Raw genomic sequence first — 18407 nt, 5'->3', positions numbered from 1 at the left:
CGTAGTCGGCGCAACTTCCATCACGCCTTTCTTCTAACTTTGTAATACACGGAGCCAATTCCGAGAAGCAACGCGTCCCATAGTTCATATACCTCCCGCCACAGTTCGGACACGGGGCCGCGCGCCATTTCTTCAGCGTTGACAGGGGGAGGTAAAAAAGAGAACAGTCGCAATAGTAGCAATTTCGAAGTGCACTTATTTTGCGACCAAGGCTTGCCGTTGTCGCAATTGCATAATCACAAATATAAAAACAAACGGTGCCGACTCTTTATGAAAGCGCCGGTGATCTTTTATCTGAAAAGCCCGAACTGTGGCGACCAGCCTAATCCTTTCATTCCGTCATCCCATCGACATGCTCACCCGTCTGGGGCGTCGCCAAGCCCGTCGTTTCTGCAATTGCATGGCACAGCGGGCCATTGAGGCTCTCATGACCCCCTCTTCAATGGGCTACACTGCAGGATCCCCATGCGACAACCGGCGAGCAAATGCAAGGCTGCGCGGCCGCCTTGGGCGGCACTGGGCTTGTGTGACACCATGTGGGCCGGCGAAAGGCGCCGATCGGTGGGCAATGAGATCACGGGGGGCGGTCGCGATCATCAAGAGAAGTCACAAGCCGCGCAGATATGTCAAGCAGGAGATTTCTATGTTCTCAAGCGATAATCAACTTGTTTGTTTGCTGTTACAAGTTTCCTTTACAAAAGTTCAAAGGGGCTTAGACTTCATTCATTTCATCAGAGCCGCGTGTTTTGATATCCCATTCGGCCCGCCCTGCGCCTCGACTTCAAAACCCGTTGCCGAAGCCGTAGGGCTTGAACCACCACCTGCAGGCTCACTTCGGGCTTACATGAACGCCTCAAGTTTCTTCCCTCCCCCCAGGATGACCCAAAGCTGCGGCACCCGGTTGTTTGGACCGATCTGATTTTGACACTTTTTAGCTCGCATTAGCTCTACGACACGTGGAAGCCTTAGATACTTCTAGCGAGAAACCCTGCTCTGATACCGCTGAACCACACTTTGCAAGCTAACTTAAGGTACTCATCGGATGCTGCCATATATCGCGCAGCTTCACCATAACGATTCTTGTACACAATTAAGTGTTTTATGGTTTCGAAACACTCCGTAATGACGACACGGTAGCTAGGCAAGTCTGTGGGGACTTCTCATAACACGGCGCTGCACATGCTCTGTTTTGCCCACTTCGTGGGCAGTCATGCGCGGATGTGGCGGCTAAACGGCCCCATGCTACTCGGAAGTCTCGGTATACAGGCTGGAGTTGCTGACGGCTGTGATTGATGTCGAGGTAGGATGGGGCTTTTGTCACGATGCATCAGCCAAGAGCCGATACTGCCATCACAGGGCTTCAAGAAAGCCTCCAGAACAGGTACTGTACCGTGCGCATCCCATCAGCTTAACTGACAATATTTCTACGCAAAATATTGATTGCCTGCGTTTCCATACCCCGAAACTACGTTTCAAAGCAGACGGCGACGTCTCATAACTCAAATCTCAAGCTCCTATTATTGAGGAGGGAGAGATCCATACACGGATCGTAATATTGGTATCATTTAGCCTGTTGTTTCCTTCCTCTTTAGCAACCAACTGCACAACTTTGGTGTTTCCACCCTCAGTCCTTCGACTAAGCCGACCGGGAACCAAGGCACTCTACTCTTGAAAGACCTCCGCAGCACGTAGGGCCTCCACTTACGACCCGCGTGGAAACGTTCAACCTGTCTAACAGGAGTCTGATCAGTCTTACTGCGGTCTCTTATTAAGTATCTCCTGTCTTGTACTTCTAAGTTGTTGGAGCCGTGACCTGTTCGCGTCTGTCCTGTCTCGTCTAATTTGGAGGAAAACATCAGGTCTTGAATGGTTAAAATACCCAATATGTGGTCGCGCAATAGAAACTGGTGGTTCAGCGACTGCTATGCTTGGCTGTTTCGTCGGATGTATCGGCAAACAGATACAGTAATCGACTGCCATTGAAAGACCGAGCACGCATTCCATGTACGGGTTCGCAATTCACGCCGCGCGGCTTAGATTGAGGCCACGGTCTCAGAATTGCCTGCCTTGTGGATAGCATCGAGTTACATTCTGGTTTATATGCAGGTCTCAGCCCGATACCTTACGTTGACGTTGGGCGACTGTCCAGGGGCTTTCATAGGACCTCTGCTAGCCCAACGATGTGCCTTTCCGTCTCTTTTCCCCTCTTCTGATTGATTAGTTGACCTCGTGGTTGATGTCAAGAATACGATAACGGCAGGTGCTCGGTGTATCTGCATAAATCTGGGCTTGGTAGGAGACTAGCCGATCGGGTAATATTCCAGTGGAATCGAATGCCACTTTTCGTTCTTTGAATGACTTACCTTGAGCCCATCATAGGAGCACGTGAACCAGCTCAACATAACTGCTTGCGGTTGCCTGTAGCACTCAAACGCCAGCATGGTGGCTTCGAGAAATCGTCCAAAAGCGGCGAGTGGCAGCATGGCGTTCTTTGTGGTACCCTGATTTCACGGCACAGTCCAAATCAACCAAGGCCCATGCAGTATGGCGTTAGTAGAAAGCGGAAAATCAGCCGACTTGGTGTAATGGAGGCCCGCCATATGGTCTGCAACAATGTGCATTGTTTCTTTGCTGTTGTTTCTTGTCCAGGAGCGTGACTCCCGATGGTTTCTTGGGTCTGGTCGCTCTTACATCTCACAGTCAGATGTCTCAGGCTTGAATGGTGTTACACAGGATTGGGGGTAGAAACGTCTCTTTTCAGGTGTTCTTCCTCAATGGCACATGCTGTCATCGTTTGCGACAGCATGAAGGAGTTCTCGTCCTCGTCGAAAACCCTCGTCCAGCCCCTGAGTCAGAATCACACCTATCTGTTCTTCAACTAGTCACAAAGCCTATAATGCGGTCAAGTCCGATTCTTGAGCTTAGAATATCAACAGCAAGCACCCATGTTGCATATCTTTCTGCATGTTGATAAGCGCTGAGTGCATGACTTTCCCGAACACGCACAATTTCTGAATTCCTTTTCTATAATCATCTGCCTTCTCTTTCCACGAATCAGCATCAGAACTCTTCTATATATTATAGAATAATTTACACTTCCTTTCTCCTATTCGCTAGGGTCTTTATCCTTGGACCAAAATCTTGGTCAGCCATTCTCCTCCCGATATTCGCTTGTGTATACTGGGCTGAGCATTTTTGTACTACTACATAGCGGTAATCCATACTTTGTTTCCCAACGAACTACTTGCGAGTCAATACGGGAAACATGTGCCGGGTAAATAAGTTCTAGTCGCGCTGCAGTGAGAATGTAGCGGCGTCCGAGACCGTTTTTAATCAACCTTATTCACTCTGACACGACAGGATGATCCGAACTGCTACATGCAGGAGCTTCAAGTTGACAGAACCGTGGCATGCATCCAAAGCCCGCATAACTCGGACAGAATAACTCTAACACAAGTGCGCTGTAACACAACTTATTCAATCCGGCGATAGATGCCCGTCAGAAGGTCCGCTCGCTATCGTACAGCATGTGTTTTGGCAATGGGACCATAGCCTGGCCTGCTACTTCTAGGAGAGCGGAGACCTCCGAACTGAACGGCGTTCCTATGGTCCTTCAGCCTCATGGCGTTGTCGCGGGTGATATGCAGACCAGCTGTTTGCCGCCACGATCCTCACAAACCTCGAGGACTGTTGACTTCGTCCATCCAAGTTTCGTTATGCTACGCACCCTCCTCGTATCAGTTGATCAATCGAATGCCTAGCATCAAGGTTTCGCGTCCATTGTGATATTCTATGATCTGGGTCTGCCTTCCGAAATCATGGGACTGGGCAGCCGGCTTCCATTACTTCGATGTCTCAACTCATGTCTTAGAACACCCATTTCCCCGAAAGTATTCTCGCACATCGTATGACATTTAACTCCAAGTTTTGGTGTTTGCCGACTACTATGACAACGGCGCCACGTGCAAAACACGCTCCCTTATCCGCTGTAGGAAACTTTGGCCGATATGTTGGACAAGGGCTGCCAATAATTGTCCAGCTCTGTGAACGGATACGCATGCTTGGAACCACGAGGAAAAAGTGTATCGTGAGTCCTTCACCATACCCGGGGTTTGTCCCCTGTCATTTTCCATCTTTCCCCCGCTCAAAATTCCGTCTGTCACCGATTGTTGAGCCGGGGGAAACCAGAGCCACAGAAGAAACAAGGGGCCAAACCTCCTTGGTGTATCCCACGGGCTGCGGCGCACCCTCGGATCCACAGGCGTTCGGCGATGGACGGCGTAGAGAGCACAAGAGCTTGAAAGTCTCCCAGTCAGGGAACTTCCATCGTCGCTCAACCAAGGGAGACGGGGTCGTTGATGGTCTAGGCACACGTGAACACACGTGAAGCAGTCGCATTACAAGGCCTATATAAGATGAATCTATCTGGCCATGGGCAGCGGAGTCTCGAGGAATCTGTATGCACTTTGGAACATCAAGACTTCATACGATAGATAACTGGCAGCAAACAAGTTATTATATGAGACGAAAAGCAACTAACCGCAATCCATGGCCTGATTTTCGTCTTATCTTTAAGATTACCCTGTCCTTGAAGTGGACTATTCTTCTCCTCATCGCGAAGCTCTTGAGATCAAATCGTACGGTAACCTGGCTGCCTTGTTCCGTGCTTCACGGAAGCATCGAAGGTTCGAACCTTCTCGAGTGCTGATTGAACATCACGAGCGCCGCTGCGGCAATTCGTCACATAACCTATAGCTTCGGCCATTGCCTGCCTGCAAGCTGAGCTTCTCCTCTACCGCCGAATATCCTACGTGTATGAGTACATAAGGGATCTATACTGGTCGGCTTCCATCGCCCTTGTCAACTATCAAGCACCCCGAGCTGAGCCGGACCACCACGCGGCAAGCCGAGCGTAGCAGGATAGAACAATGTGTACCTACTACTACTTGCATTATCACCACATCCCGCCGTGCACACGAGACATCGACTATAGCCTGCAGTACAGCTTTTGCGCGCTCTCGACAACGGTATGCTCTCATCCATCGCCATCCTCGTCGCCGCCCTCGACATCAACAGCCCACGAGCCGCAACCGGAGTACGTGCAGCACCCGTGTGATGACGTGACGTATGCGCCCGAGTACAACATCGTCGAAGGAATCGTCGACTACAACAATCCGTGCGCAGCAGGCGGCTGCTTGGTGAGCCAGCACTGCAGCTCGGGAGGGTGTCGGCTGGAGGATCTGGGCTGCCGCTGGGTTTGCTGCCAGTGCGGCTGCGGCGGCAATACCTTCAGGTGGTGTGCGCACCCCATGAAGAAGGTACCCGACACCATGTGCTATCATGTCGTATGTCAGGGCTGCTGGGCGGACAGCTGAGGCGAGCTGTAAAGCCGAGAGAGATCTCATGCGAAGAAATGAGCTTTGGAGTCTAGGAAAGCTGAGTGGGAGACATCAGCTGAATAGACAGCCATGACGATTTTCTGTCTCGGAGATAGGCGAGGCTCCTATCAGAACATGGGTACTTTTGCGGGTTGTGATGCCCGCCTTGGCTGGGCATAACTCAAGGGGCTGAGACTTTGGATCTTTGAAGTGGTGAGAATTGGTTGGCATATGGGAGATAGCGGAACGTCTGCGGAGCGGATATGGAGCGGGAAAGTGTCTTCAGCAGAGGTGGGAACTTCCCGACCTGTCTTTCCTTTTCTTTTTCTTTTCTTCTACCCCTTTTCCCTTCGTATTTTACCTGGGATCGGAGCTCTGGTGGAGAAAGAGGCTGAGTACAAGAGAAGTCCGAAGACGTCACTTGTACGATATGTATAAGACCGGAAAGTTCATGGCTCGGGAAAATCCTGGTTTCTTGTTTCATTTCTGGTGTCTTGTCTTCTATTTGGTTCTATTTCCACAATATTAAGTATTCTTATCGATTTTTTATTACTCCTCCCGGCGGCTCTCGATTGCCCTCCGACGATCGCCGACCAACCACGTGTTGTTTGTGGGACTTGACCCAATATTGGTAAGCTATTCCGACAGCAACAGTCCCTCGCAAGGTCTATCTCATTTGTAGTCTCGTAAACGTAAATAGAACGTACTGCGGCAGGCAAGCCTCGTACCGCTCAGCAGCTCTGCGGGTGAGTGCACATCCTATGTCTAGGAGTCAGGACTCACCCTGTAATTGCTAGTCGCTTAGTTTTTTTTTTTTTTTTTTTTTTTTTTTTTTCCGACGGCGGTCTGGGGATGAGAATCCGCCGAAGTCAGCAGTCATTAAGAATATAACAAGGATGAAGAGGGCCTTATCCGATAATCTCAAAAGGCAGAAACGTGGCAGCCAGTCTCAATCTTGTGTGAACATGGGCCCTGCGGTCACCAATGGAAAATGTTTTCGTTGGGCTCAGCTACGAGGTCGCCGAGTATGGAGATTTGATGGCTACCTAAGAGGTCACTGCCAGGCTGGTGGAAGGAAACGTTTCGTGGATACAAAACGGAGCTCGTGTCTTTGAAGGTTGTTGTGACGAATGTTCTCCATCATTGAATTCGAGGATTCTCACATCACCTCCATTTAAAGATCAGAGACCACATTCACTGCTCAAAACTCCATCCCAGTCCATCATGTGCACGGAGACTACTTACACCCTCCGCTGTGAGCACGTCACTGCAAGAATAGCTTACTGTTCTGAGGCTCCGCCACCACCAAAGTCCTCCCGCAAGCCAAGGAAGCCTTGCAAAAAGGTCACCCGCAGCTCTGTGCCGTACCCACCACCACCAGAATTTGAGCAACAGGTCAAGTGTCCATTGTCGACCTGTCCCTTCGAGCTCCGGGGAGGCTACTGGAATTGCTGCTGGTGCGGAAAAGAGTGGAATGACACCGGACGCTGTCGTTGTGTCATGATCATCGATCGACAAGAGTACCGGTGCGAACACATTTGCTGTGAGACCTGCGAGGCTGCGGTTGAGATGTGAAAACTCAGAAGCGGTGAACAGACGGGCGGGTCACGATATATCGATCTGTGAGAATGTGGGTGGTAGTGGTGAGTTTCGGCTCGGCACCCATGTGGTTTTTCTTCGCGTTGGCTACCCGACCCGGACAGGGCGAATTATGAACCGAAGACAATGTAGAGGGGGTGATATTATCAATTGAGCGGATGTATGTTCCAACCCTATATGTGGAAGCGGGTTGCGGATTTGTCCACCTGTCGTTGCCTAAAGGTAGAAGAGAAGCCTTGATAAGCATTAATATCAGTCCAGCCGATTGTGCTACTAGGATCAGTTGAAAGGGGCCTACCGTGAGTCAAGCCGGATCCATGGCGCTGGATTCAATATATGCCAGACGGTGAATTATTGAGCCGGCAAGGACTTGTGATGGTGTGTAGCAGCGTCATCGTTGAACAAGGGGCGGCCTTCCAATGACATGTAGGATGGATGAATGCTTCAGCCCTTGGAGCCTCGAATTGCCTCCATAACGCGTAGTACATTCCTCGGAACAAGGAACGGGACGAACCGAGCGGACTACTCATGCGGGTTGGAATCAACGTCTGCCATGGAAGAGCTCGAGAAAAGTTGAGAGATGACAAAAGCAATCCCTCCTAGCAGTGCTATTTATGACCTGAGACTCATACCCCGGCAATTCCGTTAAAGATTTGAGGCTGGGTGGGAAACATCCCTGTATCGCCTACACCGTCCACCAGGCTGCTGGTACGATGGAGATGCAAGATGTAGATCAAGATCAAGATCTAGATGCTACACCCCGGACTATATGCCTGGTTCGCTTGCCTGTTCCAGATCGTGTCATCGACCGTTTTCGGCCTGCTGCAGATTCGGCGGTTTCGTTCCTCCAACCATCTGGAACTCTTGATAAAAACAAAGTGTCAGCCTGGTTTGAGCACAAGGCCGATTGGAGCAGGTAGGATGAGGTCCGGTGTGGTGCTGTGGGATGGTGGTATTGTGTCATGCCCGGAAGACACCAGGTGAGACGGATCTCCTGGTAGGAAACTTGTTGACACGGGGTGGCGGGATCGGGTGAGACATTCTCCCGCCCTGAGGAGAGACACGTAGGTCTGCATTCCTGCAAGTACATGCATTGGTTCGGAACCTCATTCTCTGGCCTCCATCCTGTCATCTCTCGAGCCTAGAACTTCCTTGTCATGCCGGTAGGGTACGAGGGTATAACCGGACCACAAGAATGCTTGAAGTGACCTCTAGTAGCGAAGAAGAAACAATGTTATCGAAATGGCCAAGCTGAAAGAGATGAGTTGAGTCAGTCCTAGAAAAACCAAGGCACGTATAAAACCCTTATATTCCAGCCATAGTCTCAGCAACAACATCGTTGCATGAAAACTCTGGATTTTCGATGAAAGACCTGGCGGCCTCTGAAGAAGCTATTTTCCCGCTTTCGATAACAAGATGTGCCACGGACATCCCCATTATCACAAGTGCCAACACACATCGGTTAAATGGCTTTACTGCCCAGAAGCTATCTTCGACCTGGATACTGGGTACGAAACGCCTTGCTCGAACCCAATCTACTCGACTCCTCAGCCCTCAAACAGTGATTGTCCGCTGCAGAATTGCCACTACAAATCGTTGAGAGGGAGCTGGACATGTTGCCAATGCGGCTACGACACTAACTCACAAGGGTGGTGCAGTGGGAAATCCAGCGATCCCCGTCTCGGTGCTCATTGGACGCCGTCAGGTTTTCCGTCAACCGGTTGGCAGACTTGCGGTCACGGTTGCTGCAATAAATGTAGTAGGAATGGTAAGATGGACAGTTGGCCCTGGTGCTCTGATGGAAAGCCATTGACCATTCGCAGTGTCCTCTAGGGGTTCATCACCCGAGCTGTCCTTCACAGAGGTCCGCAAAGGAAAAGGAAGCCGAAAATCCGGATACAGTTCTGCACGAGGTTCCCACAAACGAGGCCATGGATATGACTACGTCACATTTCCGACGGTACACGAAGAGGTGTCAAGCTCGTCTTCGTCCTCTGCTTCATCAGGGAGCCTAGGGTATGACATGGGCATCGAGTACTCATCAAAGAAAAGCAAATCTTCGAGCGGAAAGAAGAAAGGCCAACGCCGCAGTCATCACCACTGAATGGCTGTTGACAATCCTGGCTACCACAAACTGCGGACGCAACATAGCAGAGCTCGCAGATTGTTCACAAATATCGCTTGGGTTGGGCAGCGAAGAAATGCTCCCGGATCCTTGAGTGATCAAGGGGTTGCCAATACAATAAGCTGTAGATTACTTTTTGCTTAAGCTACAATCGACTTGCATTGCAGTGACCGGTCTCCAAGGATGACGACCTTCGGGCAGGTTCATACCCGACAGCGCTTCCCAATACACGTACGTCACAATGGCCGTTCATGAGGTTGAGACACATTCTTGTGCGCTCGTGTAGCGATTTTGGCCCAGCGTAGGCGGTATGCTTCATCGAGTAGACTACATAGCGAAAGAAATGGGCAGCAAATGGCTTCGTGGGACATCACACTGTTCCAAGGTTGTCTTGTCACACAAGATTCTCTGACCACAGCGTCACACGAAGCGGTCCCAGCTGAGAGGTTCAAGGCGGCGCGATGCGGTGGCCCCTTACACGACGCCGAACACGGCCGGATCGGCAATGCTCGAGATGAAGTGATGCGTCGGTAAGAAGTGCGCGCAGCATTGGGCAAACTACGGGGTCTCGAGTTCTTGGAGATCTTCATCCTGTTGCTCACAAGCTGCAATCGGCCGAACGATGCTGTGTGTGCCCTAGGACCATAACCCAACCGAGGGTGCATGCCAATGTTCCAAGTCTCCCGGTCTTGTACATGTGCTGGAGATGGCAGACCGCAACTTTGACACGCATGTGTGCTGCGCGTTGGCGCACAAGCTGCAGCAGTCACCTTGCAGAACTGCAAGAAGCGGTTTGTAGGTAATTAGATGCTCTCAAATATGGCGCTACAAACCTTCCCGCACACCCGTTCTGCCACGTGCCGAACCCCTGTAGCACGAAGGATTTAAGCGACCCGGAAACAGGGGTGATCTCGCAGCTTGCGAAACCGATGTTCGAGAAACGACCTCGCAGGTCTCGTCATGGATAGTTGTGAACCAACCCATCGACATGATTTGATCATGATAGATAATGTGCAGTGAGAAAAGAAGCGAGGCCCCGCCAGTAAGACGTCACAACACGGCTTTGGTCTTTACCTTATCTTCAGGCACTCGGGTAACTGAGGAACATGCTCCAACCTGCAGATTGTGGCGAAGATTGTTGGTGCGGATGGTGCCAGTGGCAGGCACATTGTTGGTGGATTCACCCACAAGTTACGTGCGTTTGACATACCCAGGGGCAGACGTCCAGGACGAAGAGAGCCCCTATCATTGATGAACGCGAATACCGAGAACCACCGCCAATTGAGTCGACGCTCTCCGCGGGCGTTAAAAGTTAACTTAACATGCCGTCGGCGGAGTGCGACAGGGCCTCTGCGGACCTTGTCGGCTTGTCGGATTTCATACAGCGACGTCACAATGAAAAAGTGCGCCGCGCTCCTGTCCCTGTTGCTTGGGGGCCAAAGGAAATGGCCGAGCAAATGTGTAGTTATCGCTATGATATCGGGTAGGGCGGACTGACGGACGAATTTTCTCTTTGATCGACGACGATAGATACTGGCACTTGGCGCCATGACTTCATAGCGAATGATGCAAATCACCCAAAGCCCTGAAACAGCGAGGATCGCTGGCCCTAATCTCCACCGATCAGCTTTGGCGCGTTACATAAGAAACCGTTGGTGGTGGATTGGCGGAGCTGGCTTGGGCCTGACGCTGAGGAACAGAACCGTTCCTGGAGCTAGCACTGCAGCGGCGCTGTGCGCTCCAAAGGAACTTTGATTTGGGTGTCATTAGCATGGAAAGCAGTTTTCCACCCTCGACCTTCCCAGCGCCAGGAGCGGAGTCACGGTTGCTTCCCAAGCACCAGCAAGCTGTCAGGCCCCCAAGAGATTGGATGTGTGCTGCCTGCTCCAACTTGTACATGAGCACTTTGTGGCAGGCCGTGATCAGCTCCTCGCGAATCTGGATTATGCAGGCTGGCAGGATGGATGGATTGCCCACGCGGCGTGGCGGATTGGCACGCTGCAAGGTGTCAGGGTGTCAGGGTGTGTCCTGACGCTGGCCGCATATGGCCATGTGGCACCTCAGCGCTAAAGCACAGGGTGGCAGATGCGATCCCGGAAACCCCGCTGGCCCTCACGCTTAGCTGCCCGCTTAGCTGCCCACCTGGGCGACCGGCGCCGTCCAAATCCGGGCTAAAACGTCTGATGACAGCCAAACAGCGTCCCTCTAGGAGAAGGCCGCCGTCGGATTGCGCTGCGGCCGTGTGGGCTAAAGTGATTGCCGTCTCGCCACGCCGCGGGCTCCATGGATGCCTCTGAGGACCTCGGGCCAGGAATTAGGTGCCAGCCGATGCACCTGACGGGCATCGTCACATCTCCTTGGGTAGGTTTGGCAGAGAGGCTCGGGGAGCAGTTGGCAGGCTGCACAATATTACGCCGAGGAGACCTAATTGCTTGACAGGGCACTGGATGGAGCACGAGGGGGATAGGGAGTAATAGGGGGCTTCAGACTCCAGTGACATCCATGGGCAACATCTCCATCCTGGCTGATCCGCCTGGGGTGCCGGCCAGGGAGAGGAGGGGAGGAGGGCGGTGACGAGGGCTGAACTGCAGGGCCTCCGGCCGGCGCACAATTCTCATAGGACAGCAGGGTCGACAGGATGCGCACCTGATGAGCAAGGGCACAGCTCTATCGCAGGGTCCCAGGTTTGGGTCACCAATGCAGTCGATTGTGTGGTCAGACGTTTCTTAGCGAGGGGGAGAGCCTGAAAGGCAGAAGGGCAGAAGGGACGTGGAGGGAGGGTCACCCCAAGGCCGGTCCAGTCCAGTCCCACTCAACCACTATTCCACCCTGCAGGCACGGCGGCTAACTAACCTGGGCCCCTGGGCCCCTGGGCCACTGGGCCTCAATGCACCACCGCCATCACGCATGGTTATGGTACGCCCATACGCCCATACGCCCATGCAGCACTGACACCCAGACATCAACGCTTGATACCGAAGTTTGATTTGCGCTCTCTCCATCTTCCCGTTATCAGTCAGTCCATCGCACCCTTCCCGTCCGCACTGGAACCACACCACACTCTCGCATCGCCGCAGCATTGAAGAAGCCCTTCACTTATCCTTCGCGCCTTCTACAGTACCCTTCGGCCCTGTTGCGTTGCTGCCCCTTCACGCGTCGATTGCGCCGGTCCTTTATTAGTTGCGTTTCTTGATCGTCCGTTGCGTCTGTCAGGTCGCTCCCAGAACTGTCTCTCGTCGCCGGCCTTTTCAGAAAACAACCATCGTGACACATCGTCAGACCGCTTTCAGGACTTTGTTAGTTCGCGCCCACGCCAACACAACCATTTCTGGACCCCGATCGCGACACACGACTCGCGCAACAGCGTTCCTGGCACGCCCATAGACGAGCCCCCAGAACCAGAAGAGCCCTACGGTAACTCGCCTCTAGAGCGCTGCAGACATCAGTCTTTGTCGGGCCACGGCACTCGAGACCTCCACTCTATCTTTTGTGATCAAACAAAGACGTCGACATGCCTACCTCATTGGACTCATCCCGCCCAATCATGGCCCCCTCGGTACGTTGTCCCTGCCGCTTACTCTGTTTTTCGTCGCCTTGCACATTTCTTGGGATCGAGTGCCCGGTATCACTAGCCTAGCTTGCCCAAGCGTACCAAGGAGCCTGTCGTCATTCACTGGCCAACTTCGACCCAGTCGTCACCCTGGGCCTCCCTAGTGACGAGGCAGATAGCGGTTGAATGCCACATCGACAATATTCCTCACCTCACATCACTTGATTTCTTCAATTGTTGATCACAATCCACAAAACTCCATATTTTCTCCTCACACTTCAATGGTCTGGGAACCTCGGCCCTACGCCCTGCGCCGTGCCTAGAAAAAGTGTCTACGCCAACCTCGCAAGGTCACACATCGCTAACCGCCGCTTTCCCACCCTACAGGCGCGCACATCTGTACGATACAGCCAATTCAGCATGCAGGCGCCTTCGCTCGCCCCCACGATGCAGTCGACGGACAGCGCCCACGCCGAGATCCGCACCATTGAAACGGGGCTCGACCGCATGGAGAACAAGGCCTTGAGCCAGCAGCGTGTAATCTTGTCGGAGGAGAAGACGGCCAACATGAGCAAGCTGGCCCTGGGCGCTAAATTGGAAAGGGCTCTCGACCGCCGCATGAGCAGCCAGGATGCTGTCATGAGGCCGCGTAAGAACACAGTTCTCAGCGAGAAGTCTGCTATCCGGGCTTAAGAAGTCGACACGCAAAGAGGAGGTTGACGCTCCGCTTGTACTTGCAACAACCAGACTGTTGTGGAACACCCTGGGCCTGCATACAGAAATGAGCACACCCACACAGTTCATCCGGGGGCCGAACAGGAGACGGGACAGGCGCCGAGTCCCCAGCATGTCGATGGCTTCCAGCGGACTTTTGTATTATGTATTGTGATGTGGGCATCAGCACCCACATAACGGGCAGTCCAATCGATGATATAAGGGGGCCGTGGGAGGCGAGGGGAGGCTGCATTTTCATTTGTCTGTTTAGGGACGAGTCTCCCACTAGGATGACACGCGCGAGGATTGGTACGCAGAGGTCATTTCATACAGCTGCTTCGAAATGGGTATAGACTGGTTTGGCAGCGAATTGCAGAAACACTTCAGGTTCAGCATGATCGGGAAGTATGGGCTAACAGACGAGAGAAGATGCTGAATTTGTGGAAGCGTCAGTATGGACAACCTTTCAGGACGTATACATGTAGCATGAGTTTTCTATAAGTGCAATTGATATCCTTGAAATTGACACTGGCTACTGTCTAAAACCGCTATGCTGTAGCCTTGAGTCACATGCATTGCACACAAAATCAATTGACTACCCAGTAAATCAAGTGGTCCTGGAGCCTCAAACCGGAAACGCCATAAAAAAAAAAAAAGCGAATGCTGAATACGCCTTGAACCGTAGGGCTCAGCGTCGAAAAGGCAGAGGATCAAAACTGGTAGCCCTCTAGGTCCGTACCCCTGATGCCTTCGCAGACTTGCGGGCTAGAACTGCGCTTGGGGTTCAGATTCCTAGCAGTCTGTCCAGCGTATCATCGACGAGCCCCCATTTACCGTCCCCGGGTGCCCTGGGCAGGGCAAGACAGTTGTGCTTCCCTTTCACGTCACTAATGACCAGGCAACGTAGGCCCACTCGCACTGCATTTTCTTTCCCCCCAAATACACAGGCCTACGAGCTTTTGGCCTGAGCCAGTTTCGTGTCCACCTCGGCCAGCAGCGCCTTGAGGTCGGCCTCCTCGCCCTCCATCTCGAGGCCGCGGCCGACCCACTCGCGGGCCTCCTCCAGGCGGCCCATCTCGACGAGGCAGCGGCCGCGGCGCCACCAGGCCTTTGCGTTGCCGACGCGCTTGGCCTCGACGCTGGCCTCGGCGTCGACGGCGCCCTCGGCCCAGCTGGTCAGGCCCATGTGCGCCTGGGCGCGGTTGGCGAAGAGGGCGGCGACCTCCTCGCGCACCAGCTGCTGCGGTTCCCACAGCGGGCGCTTGAGGGCCATGTCGATGCCGAGCCCGTAGAACTTGACGGCCTCGGCGTACTTGCCCTTGCGGTAGCAGTCGTTGCCCGAGTCCTTGAGCTTGCCGATCTGCGCCGACCGCTTCGGGTTCACAGGGATGGGCGGCGGCGGGATCTGCGACGGCGTCTCGAGCGTCAGCAGCGTCCGGTGCAGGCTGTTGAGCGCGGCCAGCTCCGCCTGCAGCGCCTTGTTGGACGAGAGCCCCGGTGCGCCTATCGCCTTGGTCTGCGGGTCGATGTCCAGCGGCAGGATCTCAATGACGTCGTCGGCCGGTTGTGCCATTTTTGCTCTGTGTCTGTCCTGTGTTGGGGTGGTGTATCGTGCTATGCGGTGCGCGACGCAATGCCGTTTGACGATCACCGCGAGTGGTCGTCCGAGGTTGTCGTCGCAGTTGTGCCGCCAAAGAGAGACAATGTATTTTGACTGGTGTCGATTTCAAGAAATGAGATCAGTGGCGCAATCAAAACAACTGGCTGAGAAAAGAAGTAAAAGGGTGCAAGTGATCATGTAGACATTGTCAGTGAAGTGGTAGCCATTGCCAAAAGGACAGCTTCCAGTTGGATGTCAATCAGTCCGGTACTGCTGTGCACGGCTGACGGATTGCTCCCAGCTGCTGCCACGTTGCTAAGATAAGATAAGGCCAGGCCAAAAGCCGCCCGCGGCTTAACTTATCGTTAACGGCAGCAAAACATAGGCAGTAACATACAGCCACCCGGCAGGCATAGGTGCTTTACTGTCTGTATTTACCATCGTCCGGTACGGAGTACTTGAGTACTCTGCTCGATTTATGCACGTCCAGAGCCTCTACAGTATCGTTACACTGGTTACATGCGGCCTTAAACGTCCATCGGGCAGACCGGCTTTGATACCCGCCACATGGCGCAACATTTCTTCACCGGTGACCTTGCTTTTGCCAACTCGTGGGGTCAATGTAACTGACGTGCAGTTCCGGATCGATCTGACATCCAAATCCATGTAGGTGTAGCGAGCTCTGGATCAGTAATCTGAAATTCCTTCGCCGGCTAGGGCCCAGAAGCCCTGATCCCTGGATACAGAATTCCTTTGCATATGCAACTGCATAGTTTGGAACGCTTCCGGGCCTGTAGCTTTGGTGAGAGTTCTCGCCGGATAGCCGCAGACATAGCCCCGTTTCTCAACCAGGGAAAGACTCTCCTTGTCACGTATGATGTTTGCGCAGGCTCGCGGTTCCACAGCGCGCCCGATAGGCATGTCAGCGCACTCGAGGCGATGGAGTTGCTTCTTCCGCCTCCACGCAATGGTTTCCTGATAAGCCTAACCGCCGAGGTTCTCCTCTCTTCTCCCATTCAACCAGAGTATCATGAGAACCGGGCAGGTTGTGTTAAGCGACTCTCGTCATCAATCTCATTGGTTTGGTATTGTCAGACAGCATTGCTACTTCTGCAGGACTTGTCACATTCGATACCTCCCTCGTCAGAACTGTGGAAGTATCTCCAGCCCGGGCTTCAGTTCCAGTATCTCGAAACGGACGGAGCGTTTCCTCCGTATCAAAAGTCGACAGTTTTGAAAACTGGTAATTATCATGCTTGATGGCACAGAGGCAATGGGGTCATTTGCAATTACGGTTCCAGATGCTGTAGACCATACCCTGCGGCAACCGACAAGTGTGTACATTTGGTATTACTACCCTTATAGGTAAGACTTAGCTATGAGCTTTTGGAAGTCCACAGCAACCCGAACAGCACTTAGATTGGTTGGCAGACTTCTCATCTAACATCAGGTTGTATAATCTTGCTTAGATGATTGACAATTTAGTAGTGCCTTCGGCGACTTCTACATGCTACTTGCAGTGAATAATACTCTTACGATCTGAAAGTCGCAATAAGAATATATCACAACAGCACTATCAGTTCTTAAGTTTCATTAATGCACAAGCTCTGTTCAGCCTTCTGCGTACCGACCCTCGTTTCCTAGCTTACAAGTTCCACTTGGCTTGACAGCCAAATTTCACGTGTTCAATCTAGGACAGTAACATGGCTTGCCTACCTTGATGGACTTCGGCTCGGTGACAAACTGCGGGACGGGCTGCCTGAGCGCAAAGCTCGGCGGAACTGCCTTCTCGACAAGCGGCGCGCAAGGCTGCTCACAGCACCACCAGCACGTCGCATATTGTCGCGTCGTGTAGTTGTCGTTGCTCGCGGTGAGTCAGCCTCGTCAACCACATCCTCGGGCAGGACTTCTTGGCGAAGAATGCTGGTCTGGCGGCGGCGCGGGCGACCCCGGGATCTTGGATCTGTCATTTCCGTCTCGTTAGTCTTCTCCTTGTGCTTTTTCCATGTGGCATCAGGCACGTAGGTCTTCCTCAGATTGTTTAGCTGGGTCATATAGCTGTCGAGTTCGGCCCGCGCGGCAGCCTTCTCGTTCTCATCGATGTTTGCGAACATGTCCACGGTGTCGAAGTATGGAGCTAGGATACCAAAGCCCTCGTCGAGATCGCTCATGATGAGCCGCAACATGGGGTTACTGGTGGAAGCTGACCGCGGGTTGGCGTCGAGCCGCTCGATCAAGTCGATAAGCCGAAACCTATCGACCCGGACCCTTTTGCGAAAGTCAGGAGTTGAAGACTCTGTTGTGCTTGACGGAGACTGAGGTGGGCTCGATCCAGCGTCCGATGGAGGCTTTGCCATCCCTTCCAAGGGCGCGGCATCTTCCGCCTGCCGGCGCAGGGCGGTGTCTGGACTTGGGTTCTCAGGACGGACAATGGCACCGTCAAGAGCCTCTTGGAGATCACTTACGTCATTCAGGCCGCCGTTCTTTGTGCCAACACTATCAGTCTCCTGCTCCTGCTTAGACATGCCTGTTAAACCAAATGTAACCTACCGAGGGATTAGTGAGAGTGCCTAATACATAAATCGGGACCTACATAAGCATGGCGTCCCTGTCATACTTATCTTCATGGGTCATTTACCACAGAATGACCTCTTGTGAAAGCAGTATGCTGTTAGACAAAGACCTTGATCGCTGTATAAGCAATTGTTTCAAAAAATAGCAGGTGTTGATTCTTTGTCAACTTGGAGCCTTGTTTACCACCATCGAAGAGGACAGAAGCCATTCATGAGCCTCCACGGAGAGCAGTAGCTTTAAAGCCATTACCAGTCATGAAAGGCTCCTTATCGCTTCGATTCTCTTGTGAAATCCTCCGTTCTTGGTGATCTGCACCACGATTCACTCCGAGCTGGGTGTGGATTTCCCTCACTTCATCCACAGGGTGGCCAAGCAGTCTGAAGAGCATCATCAAGGTACAATAACGGACTATTATCCCCCCCTCGTGATCAATCTGGAAACGAGGAGAACGATGACAAAGAATTGTGTGAAGAGTCTGCTATTTACCGATTCCCGAGAGCTGTCAACTATGTAACTATGTATGAAAGGTGACTGCGTTCAGAAACAGGTGGCCAACGTATCAAGACTTCTTGTGGCAGTGATTGGAGAATATTATAAAGTCCTCCAGCCGGTGCAATGTTTTGCGACTTTGCTTTGTCAATAGTCCCCTTGGTAATGCCAATTGAATGTTATTCAATTGTGCAAGGGACTAAGTTAGTGGAGAATCAATATCGGGGATGGATTCAATGGATCCGTGGATATGATGGATGAGGTTTCGTGGCATTGTTTCATTCACAAGTACATGTTCCTCTCAACGTCTTTGACTAATCCTTCCTGAGAACCCGAATAGTTGTCAAGAATTGGTATCCTGTATACGCCAGATGATCT

General features: G+C 52.5%; 3 protein-coding genes across 3 annotated transcripts; 1 reads left to right on the top strand and 2 right to left on the bottom strand.

Annotated features, from left to right (window-relative positions):
- Positions 1 to 13072: 13072 nt before the first annotated feature.
- JN550_005145 (uncharacterized protein) lies at positions 13073 to 13345 on the top strand (the record flags this gene model as incomplete). The annotated part of the gene is made up of 1 exon (XM_049316740.1): positions 13073 to 13345. One exon carries the CDS (start codon positions 13073 to 13075, stop codon positions 13343 to 13345), a length of 273 nt encoding a protein of 90 aa, XP_049172946.1.
- A 970-nt stretch (positions 13346 to 14315) lies between these two features.
- JN550_005144 (uncharacterized protein) lies at positions 14316 to 14939 on the bottom strand (the record flags this gene model as incomplete). Its single annotated transcript, XM_049316739.1, has 1 exon — positions 14316 to 14939. One exon carries the CDS (start codon positions 14937 to 14939, stop codon positions 14316 to 14318), a length of 624 nt encoding a protein of 207 aa, XP_049172945.1.
- A 1739-nt stretch (positions 14940 to 16678) lies between these two features.
- On the bottom strand, positions 16679 to 17491 carry JN550_005143 (uncharacterized protein; the record flags this gene model as incomplete). The annotated part of the gene is made up of 1 exon (XM_049316737.1): positions 16679 to 17491. One exon carries the CDS (start codon positions 17489 to 17491, stop codon positions 16679 to 16681), a length of 813 nt encoding a protein of 270 aa, XP_049172944.1.
- Positions 17492 to 18407: the final 916 nt, after the last annotated feature.

The sequence above is a fragment of the Neoarthrinium moseri genome, assembly GCF_022829205.1.
Source record: "Neoarthrinium moseri strain CBS 164.80 chromosome Unknown scaffold15_Wmoseri_CBS_16480, whole genome shotgun sequence".
Classification (NCBI taxonomy): domain Eukaryota; kingdom Fungi; phylum Ascomycota; class Sordariomycetes; order Amphisphaeriales; family Apiosporaceae; genus Neoarthrinium; species Neoarthrinium moseri.
Note: the sequence above shows the minus strand (reverse complement) of the source record. Positions and strands in the feature narration are given on the sequence as shown.